The sequence below is a fragment of the Punctularia strigosozonata genome (assembly GCF_000264995.1).
Source record: "Punctularia strigosozonata HHB-11173 SS5 unplaced genomic scaffold PUNSTscaffold_2, whole genome shotgun sequence".
Lineage (NCBI taxonomy): Eukaryota > Fungi > Basidiomycota > Agaricomycetes > Corticiales > Punctulariaceae > Punctularia > Punctularia strigosozonata.
The window spans coordinates 1725171-1736140 of NW_006767434.1; the positions used below are offsets into that span (position 1 = coordinate 1725171).

The 10970-nt window shown below is 56.2% G+C and overlaps 3 protein-coding genes across 3 annotated transcripts; all 3 read right to left on the reverse strand.

The window, feature by feature from the left end:
* Positions 1-877: 877 nt before the first annotated feature.
* Positions 878-1859, reverse strand: PUNSTDRAFT_130918 (uncharacterized protein; the record flags this gene model as incomplete). Its single annotated transcript, XM_007380167.1, has 2 exons — positions 878-936; positions 995-1859. 2 exons carry the CDS (start codon positions 1857-1859, stop codon positions 878-880), a joined length of 924 nt encoding a protein of 307 aa, XP_007380229.1.
* Positions 1860-2320: 461 nt separating this feature from the next.
* On the reverse strand, positions 2321-2533 carry PUNSTDRAFT_37868 (uncharacterized protein; the record flags this gene model as incomplete). The annotated part of the gene is made up of 1 exon (XM_007380168.1): positions 2321-2533. A coding segment is annotated over one exon (213 nt), but the record flags the coding sequence as incomplete, so codon positions are not given.
* Positions 2534-3367: 834 nt separating this feature from the next.
* Positions 3368-10824, reverse strand: PUNSTDRAFT_130919 (uncharacterized protein; the record flags this gene model as incomplete). Its single annotated transcript, XM_007380169.1, has 4 exons — positions 3368-3450; positions 3504-3919; positions 3977-4908; positions 4963-10824. The coding sequence occupies 4 exons, from the start codon at positions 10822-10824 to the stop codon at positions 3368-3370; spliced, it is 7293 nt and encodes a 2430-aa protein (XP_007380231.1).
* Between the last annotated feature and the right edge of the window lie 146 nt (positions 10825-10970).

Genomic DNA, 10970 nt, shown 5'->3' on the forward strand with positions numbered 1-10970 from the left:
AGTAGGTGAGGCATAAAGTTGGTAAAACACCATCGGTCTAGGCACGTGGTAGGTGGAATGATGGAGTCTGGAATGGGTGGAGCTCGGTACGGCAAGTCTTCATCGGCATCCAGGGCTTCGATCTGGAGCAGGCTGGCTGGGTGCAGGGCATGAACAGGAGAGCCGATGTTCCAGGTGTAGCACCCCCGAGATCTAAAGTCGTGTCTTTCGGTGTCATTGGGGGTGTCAAAGACGAGTGGAACCCAGTCTTCCAAGTGAATGTGTTCTCTTGGTTCTGCGGAAAGGAGATCCCAAAGTTCGCCTGGCCTAGTAGCCTCATTGGTTGTATGGGGGCGAAGATGACTGGTCGATTCGATAGGGGGATCATTGCTGGGCCAATAGGTGGGAGAAGTAGATTCGGAGTCCCGCTCATTACTCAAAGCATGACTAGTGATAGCACGCTCCTCGGACTCCATCCACCAGTCTTGCAGGGTGGGTTCCTCTGGTGCCTGGAGTGGAGGTGTTTCTACCATGACTACCCTGATAGTTAGCAGTGAAGTCGTATTTCCATCTTTTTGAGCCTTACGGGGAGGGGCTTTCTCTTCGGCTGGGAGATCTTGGTCGAGAGAGTTGCGCAAGCGGTACGTTTGTCCCATGGTAAGCGAGTAAGGAGGGGAATGATGGACAGCGGCAAAGGTTACTCGTCCTAACTTCGTTCTATTTGCTTATTGTTATTCACACGCACTTTCCTACCTCATTCCTTGGTTACCGGTTCATTGTCCTGGTGTCAGACACTCCCTGTTGGATTACTTGCGGTATGCCCCTTTTTCTTTCGATTTCCGTCACGTATCTCAGCGCTGAGTTCATGTATTCTAATACAAAAAAATCGATATCGAATCTACGCGTCCTCTTCCCTTGCCATTGCCACCCGTGGTCCATCCCAGCTGCTGAATGCGTCTGTTTTAATCTTAAATTAGAACAATAGTCAATCTAAGCATGTAGTGGACGTACGTACCGGCTTGCATGGTCACGTCGGCGGTTTTGGTAACGTTGTGCTTTGTCCAATCTCGCATCGAAAGGCGGGCGAGCTCCGGCGTGACGCGCAACATGACGCGCTCTGAGTTGACGACCTGTCCGGAAAACACGACAATCCCCTGCACGAAGAAGGTGACGCAGTCGTCGTGCAGTCGGAATATGGACCGAACGGTGCCGCACACCCAGATGCTGGCGTACTCCATACAAATGTGTATGCCTATGTGTACGTCCACGAGGATGGGTGCCGTGAGCGTCCATATGAGGGGGTTCTCCACGTCGACTGGAACGGCGAGGATCGAGAAGCTGCCGTTGTCCAGGCAGCAAATGCGCGGGATAAGTGGGTTGGGGAACGGAGGAGCCGGGAGTGCCGGACCAGGTTCAGCGTCCAGGGCCTCTCGTCGGAGAAGGTGAGCGGGTCGGAGGGTTTGGAGGGGTGGGCCGTTGGACCTGCTATAGCTGTCATGTCCCGCATATCCGGCCATGCTGCGGTCAGAGGGGGAGTCGAATACGAGGGGGATCCACTCGTCCCATGACATGGTCGCGAGGTCGTCGGGGTCGAGGATGCTCCACAAGTCCCCCGGCTGCGGGGTTGTAGTAGAGCGACGTTGCCAGAGAGCGATGTTGGTCATTAAGTGATTATAGTATTCTGGGTTGGCGGCAAAGGTCACGGAGCTGGAGTCGGTGTCGCTGTCGGTCGTGTTGAAATCCTGAGCATCACTGGGAAGCTCTAGCCGGTCGCGGCTATGGATGGATTGTTGGTCGTCTTTCTCGCATCGAGAAGGTAGAGCGTTGTCTACCTGGCTGGGGAACGGATTAGGTCCAGACGACAGTTCATCGTATGGCATAGTAGGACGTTGGCGAACGTAGAGGTGAGAGGGAGACTGTCCCATTCGTGCGTGCGCGGTATGGGGGGAGCAGTCAGACTATTGCGTGCGGGTACTTTGCGTGTGCAGGCTTCCTTACTTTTCCCACAAGCATTTCCGCTTTGCGGCGCTTCGTTTCCTTTCGTAGGACCAACCGTTCTTCGGTGGTCTGGAGTACTGCGCTCGGTCGCCGTTTGTCTGGCTGTCATGGCTTCTTTCAGGGGCCGCTGTCGTGCTTCCCGAATTCAGCCTTCTAGGATTCACATGAGGGATGCCCTTGGCATTTCTCATGGGCGGAGTGGAATATTCAGACTTCTTCTTCCGCCTTCTTACCCTTCTCCGTCACTCTCGTCTTCTTCGTGGAATTGTTCTGCTTCGAATTCATCGGGTCCGGTATCCATGACGTCATCTCGCTCGAATGGATCCTCCCGCAGTTCGGCTGCCGGGACATATTCCTGTGTTCTAGCCCGATAGGGTAGGATCCGGAATGGCGCTACGCCACGCCTGATAAACGTTCCATCAAGTTCTCGAATCACATACAACCCGCCCTTTGATTTTCCAATGACTTGGAAAGGGCCTAGATACCTGGGTTTTGCTTTCCGATTGTGTGATTTCTCAATTGCCGTGTTTTGTAATAGGACAAGGTCGCCGTCCTTCGGGGGATCTTTGAGAAATCGGTGCTCTGGTAACTTTGTCAAGCCAGTCAGAGGGTTGCGAGGAAACTGCCTGGTTACCTTGGCATCTTCTGGGTATACTCCAGGTACTGGCTTGATTTTCCTGTCAACTCGTTTGTACGCGCCAAATACTAACACGGGATTTTTCATAAGTCCATGTTTCGGTTCCTTATCGCCAATCTGCCCGGTTTGGCCAAATTCCTGGTTCACTTTCTCACGGTTACTAGACAGTCCGTTCGAGGCTTTATATGCCTGGCTGTCAATATCATCTTCAGTCCTTATTTGTACTGCGTTAGAGCTGAAATACGACATTTGTGAGTTAAGGTATATTACTTCGGGCTGATTTCGCACATTCTCCGGTAAGTCGGCCGCATCTCCGAGCCATATCGCGGTGACCCACTCATCCTCCGTAGATTCAAACTCCGACAGCCCGGTGGGTGGCGCTTCAGAAACTCGAAGTCCGAGGCTCAAGATTTCCGGTAATTCTCCAGGTAAGTCATTCCGTACATTTTCGATGTCATTACTCATAGGATACATGACTTTCCGAGCAACAGGGGAAGTTTCTACGCTACTGGTAACTTTCATAACCGCGGCGGAGGAGTCGGGGAGCTGGCAGGACTAGGGATACGAGTTCGCGAGACCGGGGAGGGTGGTACATGTACATAGTCCGAATCCATATCGCATATAGTCGATCGCGAGTCCGAGCGCGTGTTTCGTGTAGTTAGAGAGCGACGCAGGCCGGAGCGAGTGGAACGATACGGTTGCGAACACGCTTGGGGGTGCGTAGCATCTTGAGGGGTCGTTGCGGCAGAGTCTTCACGGCTGAAGGTCGTTGTAGTCGGCGGCGGATATGTCGATGTCCGAACTGGAGCTTGATGAGGAACGGAGGATATGGTCGACTGAGTGGTGGTTAGTGAAGGCGGCGGTTTGTCGGTGAAGAGAAATAGCGCACCGTCAACTTCGTCGCCGTCCTCCGGCGTCCAATTCCAAGCCTCGACATTGGTGCGGATAGCGTTGATGTCGAGCTGAAGATCGAGTATATCGCCGGTGAGTCGATCCACGAAGTTGCGGTGGTCGGTAGCGTATTCGGCGACGGCGTCGGACGTGGCAGCGACCTGCTCGAGAACTTGCGAGAGAGCCGCTTGCATGGCTTCGTGCTGAGTGCGGGCGGTTCGATAGAATGAGGCGTGGCTTGAGAGGAGTGTGGCGATCGCGGCCACGGTGAACTGAGTAGCTTCGGTGAGCTCGCATATCCGGTCATACATGACCCGGAACATGCTACGTCCACGGCCGGCGGGGGTTCGAGGACGTTCCTCGCTCGCGGGTGTCGTCGTGTCCGAGCGCGAGAAGGCCGGTACGGGGCCGCTGCTAGCGTGTGCGAGGCGGTGAGTTCTAGGGGATAAGACTGAGTTTAGATAGACGTACCTCGGATCGTTCTCATTGCGCCAGATAGACGGGGGCGGCGTCACCGTTGTGCGCTCGGTGGAGACCGGGTAGTTGATGGTGAGGCGGTCGTATTCGGCGAGGTGCGTCTCTTCGTCGACGGTGGGCAACTCGGGCGCGTCGCCTCCTTCGGGGCCGGGGAGACACGTCGCTGGATCGTTGATGTTGTTGCTCCATCCGTCGGCGAGGGGGTAAGTGATATGGAGGTAGTCGAAAAGGGCCTCGTCGAACCAGAGGTATGGGTCCGAGTCCCGTAGCATTCGCGTCGAGGGGCGATCGTCTTGAGGAGGTACTAGAGAGCTTTCGATGGAGAATGGAGATTGGCGTTCGGCCGGGTCCCGGGGTGCATCGAGAAAGAGATGGTAGCGTTGCGAGGTTGGATAGTCTTCGGGTGCTGGTTCGGGAGTCGGAGGCGCTGACATCGGGCGGAAGAGGGACGGATCGACCTGTGAAAGCGCGTGGACGGTGCCGCGGTACCCCGGAGGCGTTTGAAGTCGCATCGGGATTTTGATCCTGTTGGCGCTGGTCGGGGACTCGCCGATGGGAATCAAGTATCCGTCGGTGCGATAGTATGGCATGCCGGGGTCGTTGAGGATGGCGTTCGTGGGCGGGAATCGGAGCCGATGCTCTACACTTATTTCGATTCCTTCCATCGGTGGTCGAGGTGTGGGCGGGCGGTCTTCAGCTGCGGGTCCTTCCGCGATCCTGAGTCGGTCGAGGCGTTGTGAGAGCTTGTTTCCGGCTAGAGGTGCGTGTTGAGGTGTCGCTAGCGGATCGGAATGCGATAAGTGAGGTGGGGCCGGGGGCGATAGAACGAGAGCGTTGGCGCGCAAGGGACCCTGAAGGTCGGAGTCGTCCATGTCGACATCGGGCGCGTCGAGATGGTGCCGTCGGGCTTGCATTTCTGCGAGCTCCTGAGTCGATGTTAGTACCGGTAAGTGTCTGAGAGCGTAAGTCGAGCAGCTTACCTGTTCGCGGGCTTGGTTGCAGAGGGCCTGATGCGAGACCCGCGCCAGCAGTTGGAACAGTCCGTGGCTGAAAAGTAGGCGGTGCATATCGTCGGTGACCGAGTGCGACACGGGAGTTGAGCCGTCCGATTCGGGGTACAGAGCCCGGAGATGTTTCCCGGCGAGTCTAGGGTCGCGGTCGTCAACGGGTTCGAGAGTGTACATGCATGATGTCGGATAGTCGCGTGCGGGTGGATCGGGTGTCGTCGGCGCAGATAGCGGGCGGTAGATACGCGGCATCTGCTTTGAGAGGTCGTGGATTGAGCCGGGGAGACCGGGGGGTGAGGCGGCGCGAATAGGGACTTTAACTCGAAGGGGGCTGTCGGGCGGTTCCCCGACGGGAATTGCGTATCCAGCGGCGGCGTAGTATTCGTCGGGCAGGGCGGGGAACTCGCCGTTGAGCAGAGCTTGTTGGAGCTCCTCGTCCTGTACTTGCATTGTCGGAAGAGAGCCATTCGTCGGTGAGTCGATGCTAGAAGCCTCGGATTGCGCTTCTCTCGTCATGCCGACGAGAATGTTGAAGTCGTCCTCAACAAAGTACATGCGGGGCGTCGAGTCGTTGGTGTGGTGAGGTGAGATGTTTTCTCCATGCAGAGGCTGCCGGCTGCTTCGGAGCATGCGGCCACAGAGCCGGAGGTCGCCGTGCGGTACCAGTTCGAGGACGTACGTCCTCGAGACGTGGTACTGGCTTTCAGGGGGTCGAGGTGTCGAAGGTGCGGATAGCGGTCGGAAAACCAGAGGGGCCGCGATGGCGAGGTCGTGGATAGAGCGAGGGAATCCTGGAGGAGATGTGGCTCGGATCGGCAGCTTGACTCGGTGGTCGCTCGAGGGCGGTTGGCCGATAGGGATGGCGTAGCCGTCCTCGCGATAATACCCTAAGAGCTCAGGGTAAGGGTCGATACCATCTTCTCGGAGACGGTCCACCGCTTCGTCGAAGTTCTTGCGATATTCGAGGGTGCCCTGTGAGTTCTTGTAGTTAGAGGCCGTCGGTAATTGAAGAAAGAATCGACTTACGCTATCGCGGAACGGGCGAAGCGCAAAGCCGACCGATAAAATCTGAAATAGGCCTTCGCTGATGTACAGCAGCGGGGTCTCTTCGTTGACCCAGTGCGGCGCAACGGGTTCGCCAGGGCCGGGAAGTCGGCTCGGCTTGAACGGATGGCCGTTAAGTCGAGGGTCGTCGCGAGGGACCAGCTTGATGACATAGGTGCACGAGTGAGGGTCGTTCGGCGTAGCGGGTTCCGGGGTCGTAGGCGCCGAGAGAGTCTTGAAGTACGAGCGGTCGGAGGCCATCAGGAGATGGATCGAGTTTGGGTAGAACGGGGGAGATTCGGCGCGAATCGGAGCTTTGAATTGATTCTCGCTGAATAGAGGGTCGCCGAGAGGGATCAGACAACCGGCTGCCCGATAGTACCCAGGGAAGTCGACATCTTCGCTTGTTCCTTCGGCCTCCGCGACGATGGGCCGATAGTCTTCGTCGTCGAGGACGCGTCCGGTGAGTGGGTGCGGTGTGCTCGGGAATTGTATAGAGTTGGCGTGTAGCGTATTCGACGAGGTGTCGGGGTTTGTAGCAGGGCGGGGCTGCGGAGCATAGATCGTCGCCGGCGAAGGGGAAGTCGGGTCCGGAAGGCGAGTCCAGCCGCCCTCCTCTCTGCCGAACCGAAGAATTTCTGTAAGTTCAGCATCAGAGAGGGGGGTACGAGTAGCGTACATCATATCGTTCTTGAGTCCTATATCGAGCGGTCCGTTGACTGTCGCGTTGGAGCCGGGTGTGGGCCGTTGCGAGAGAGTCGTCGAGGGCGAAGAATCCAGTGGAGAAGTCGTTTCTTGAGGCGGAGATGGGTACGCATCGAGCGTGAGGTTCGTCGTCGAAATCTTGGGTTGCGCATGAGACATAGGGGGCGGATTCGAGTGAGGCGTGCAGTTTGAGAGACTTGCGAAGGGTAAGCGAATGTTTCTGGGGACTTGCTTGTCCAAACGCTCACCTGAGCTTTTATGCTCATTGCGAGAGCCTGGACCGATGGTTCCGTGCGAGAGTCGTATGGGTTGCCGAAGAAGACCGTTGGATTGCATAGCGGGTTTGACGAGCGGCGGTTCCATAGCCTTGCCTTCGAGTGGGGCCGTCCTTTCTCGTCGAGAGTCGGAGTATGCCTGGATTGCGTCTGGGTAAGCCTTGCCTCGCGCCGACTGGTTCAGATGGCATGGAGCGAACTCACCGATCGTCCTGCGCAGCGCCCTGGCTCGGGAGTCGAAGTGGGTATCTTGCCTTCGGGAGTCGTCCGCGGTATTGTCTGGGTGGGGCGCGAGGTTTCGCGATGTCGACGCCTCGTCCCTGTTTAGTCGTGTCGCGAACAGACGGCTTCCAATCTCGGCAGAGCGGTACCGAACAGGCTGCAGAAAAGGGACGCCGCTCGGATTAGCCTGCAGAGAACATGAGATGGGGTACCGGGTATACCTCGTCGTCATGCCCTTCGTGCTTCTGATATCCTTGCTAGGCTCGTCTGGTGGTAACCCCGTGTCCCGCTCGCAAGGGGAGTGCGGCATCTGGTCGGAGCGTCGAAAGGACGGCGGCCATCTGCGGGGATCTTCGGGAGGTACGTCCTGTCGCCGATTCGGTGTATTTGTTCCGCTACCGTCGGCTGAAGAGTCGTCGTGTTCGTTAGCGTAGGGAGAGGGCGCGATGATGATGTATAGTACCGCGTTCGATCCGTCGGGCGGGTGTATCTCTTCTCGAAACAGGGCGGCTGCGTTGAGGTGTTCGATGAGTCGTCCGGGGTCTTGAGTCGAGCGTACGAGGTTCGGGGTTTCTACCCATCGGTCTCGCTGCGAGCGGCTCCGTATTTTCGCCCGGCACGTACCTAACGACTGAATCTTCAAGGAGACATCGTAAATCACCGATGTCCTTGAAGATGCTGCAACGGTACGTACCGGCGATGATCGTCCGCGCTCGCTAAGCCGAGACCTAGGCGTAGCGGGCGTCTCTTCGGTTCGCGAGTCGGGGTAGTGTTCATGGTCGGCTTCGGCTAGTGGGAGCTCGCTGGTGTCGCTGGTGGTGGTAGAGACCGTCGGTTCGAGAATCGAGGCGTCCGCTGGCGGCGATCGGCCAGCTATTGTCCTAGGGAGCAATGGACGCGCCGGGTGCCTAGAGATGCTCGAGTCGGATAACGTTTGAGTGCTGCCGATGTACTCACCGGCATCGTCGAGTTCGACGATTCTGCCGCGGTAAGCATGGGGGAGATCGAGAGGGGAAGACGAGCGATGGAGCGGATTGTTGTTGTCGGATGGGCTGGGTGTTTGAAGGCGTTCGTGTGAGTCGTTCCGGCCCAAAGAGGCTTCATGAGGCGAGTCGAGGTCGTGCCGGTGATCTATATCGGTGGGTTCTTGATGGAGTCGGGCCAAATCCGGCGAGGGCGTGTGTTCGGGAGCCGTTCGAGGGTGCGCCAAGGTGACGAGGACGCGCGTCCGCCTATTGTCTGAGGTGGTGAGCGTTACTTCGAAGGTGCCGTACGTACCAAGTAGCCTGCGCATCCCCGTTGGGAGATGGGCGATCGAGTCTTCGAGGGGCGTCCATTCCCCGCCGCGCAGTGGTCGAGTGAAGAGGCGGGCGTGATAAGGGTTTCCTAGATTTAGAAGGAACTGATGATGGTTAGTAACGGCGGTCAGATCCGGAGAATCCGAACGAGCATGAGGCGTACCTTGACCCGACCGGATGGCCGCGTCAATGTACGCTTGAATGCGTTGGCATTCGTCGTGGTCGAGGTCCGTAGAGTCGCCTCTTGACTGGGCGCAGGCGAGTTGCGAGTTCGAAGGAGCGGCGATGTCGTCCAAAAGATTGTCGGTGTCGGTGTCGGTCGTCGGGCGTCGGGGTGGCGGTGTTGCTGAGAGATAAGATCGAGAGTCGCATTCCTCCATGACTGGTAGTTGCGTGGCGAGCACGTGAGGCGCGTCTTGCGGCGGCTTCTCACGCCACCGGTGACGTTCCGGCCCGGCGCGTTCACGATTTTCGCTAAGTCCGTTGTCCGTAGTAAGGCCCATGGTCTGTGAAATATTAGTATTGTCGTCCGAGTCCGTACTGACCTTGAGTTCGAGTTGCACGTTGTGTTCCGGGTAGTTGAATATGAGGTAGGTGCCGTCCCGTTCGATAATATCGACCGAATTTGAGGATGTCCAAGGTCGCCCTAGCAAAAGAGGGAAGTCAATAGAATCCGATACCCATAATTGGGCGATCGTCCTTGCTCTTCCGCAGTCGATAGGTACTTCTCCAACTAGGCCAATTAGTCGTCCTGTTCCGCCATTGACATCTTTTACCGGGAAGGTAACAGATCTGTCGAGAGGTCGTTTGATGTATTGTTCCCAGATGGTCTTGTGCACAATGTTGATCATAGAGCCGGTGTCGATGACCGCAGGTATAGTGTTGCCATTGATTTCAGCATTGATCTTGATGAGACTCTGGCGAACTTCTGTGATACGCGATGGAAGCTTCGGTGCTGGTGCATTGTCGCCAATAATTCTTGCAACGGTAGGTCCGGTAGGTTCTTGCTCCTTGTTTTCCTTGAGTTGAGACCTGGTAGGCTTGTTATCCATGACAACTCGCCTAGAAATCTCTGGAGAGATAGCGCAGATTTCCTGTTGAGTAAGTTCAACCTTGGCGTTGAGGAACCGATTGTAGATGGCGTCGTGGTCGACCTGTTCAGAATTTAAAGATGTCAGTTTGCCAGACTTCTGAGCTTCGCGGTCCTTCTCCTGAGTGGTAGGTGAAGGTCGTTTGAGTATAGTGACAGGCGCGAGTTGAGGGTCTTCCATAATGACGTCCGAGTCGTCCGAGTTGAATGCCTTGTCAAAGACGTCGACTGGGGTGTGTTGAGGCTGGGTGTCCGCGGGCTTGGGAGGATTTCGCTGCTTGCCTACCCATCCTTTGTTGGTCATTTTAGGGAAGGAGGTGTCGTGCGCTGGGATCCGATTCGCTTTTGAGCCGTCCTTGGGTCTGGTACCGCTACGCAATCCATCACGTGCCATATAGACAGTGACTTCATCGTCGTCGTCGTCTTGTTCTTGTTCATTGTTCATCCAGATCTGGTCGAGTTCTTCTGGAACCACAGTGATATTTGACCTTGGGAACATCCGCTCGATAGTTTTGATCATAGGTTCGCCTGGATTCCTAGGTATGGGTTCGCCGTTAGCTTGCACGAGTCGTCCGTCAACTGTCTTGATGTAGTGCTGATCACGGTAGGGCTTGAGCTCAGGACAGACTGCTATCCTGTGCCCTGCCTGTCCGCATCCGTAACACATGAATTGATTCGCCCTAAAACTGTTGGGGAATGTCGAGGGTGATTGCTGTTGATACTGTCGCTGTGGTTGAGGCTGTGGCGGCGGTGGTGGTGGTGGCTGTGCTTGAACTTGAGTCGGCATAGGTGGATTCGAGTTGTAGTTCCTGTTCATAACTTGAGGCGTCGATTGTACCATAGTTGAGGGGGCCGATACGACTCCGACAATGTCAGGGTCGATCTTCTTCGCTCTGTAGTATAGAGCCGCATAAGTTGGGTCGTTCAGAGACATACCGTGGAGCTGTGTGATGAGCTGTTCGACTTCTTCCTGCTTCTTGTTGTCCAGTTGCTGTGGATATGCCGATGCGATGGTGTCCTTGGTCTTGTTCTTCTTGGTCTTGTGATGAGATCGCCAGCGGTCTTCGTCATCTGATTCCTCTATCAGAGTGTCAGATTCTGAGTCGTCGTCGTCGTTATACCCTGCAAATAGGCGAGGTTTTCTAGAGCGCGTTCGCTTTTTGAGGAAACCGAGATCTTCTTCGTCGTCAGAGTCGTCCATGTCGAATCGATTCCTAGGGAAGAGTACTTCAGCAGCGGCGATGATACGTTCCTTCTTGAAAGGCACTGTAACGTCGATATCAGTGGGGTAGAGTTCATAGAGCTTTCGCTCCAGTTGGTTCCGCAGCGTCTTGGGTAGTCCTTTCC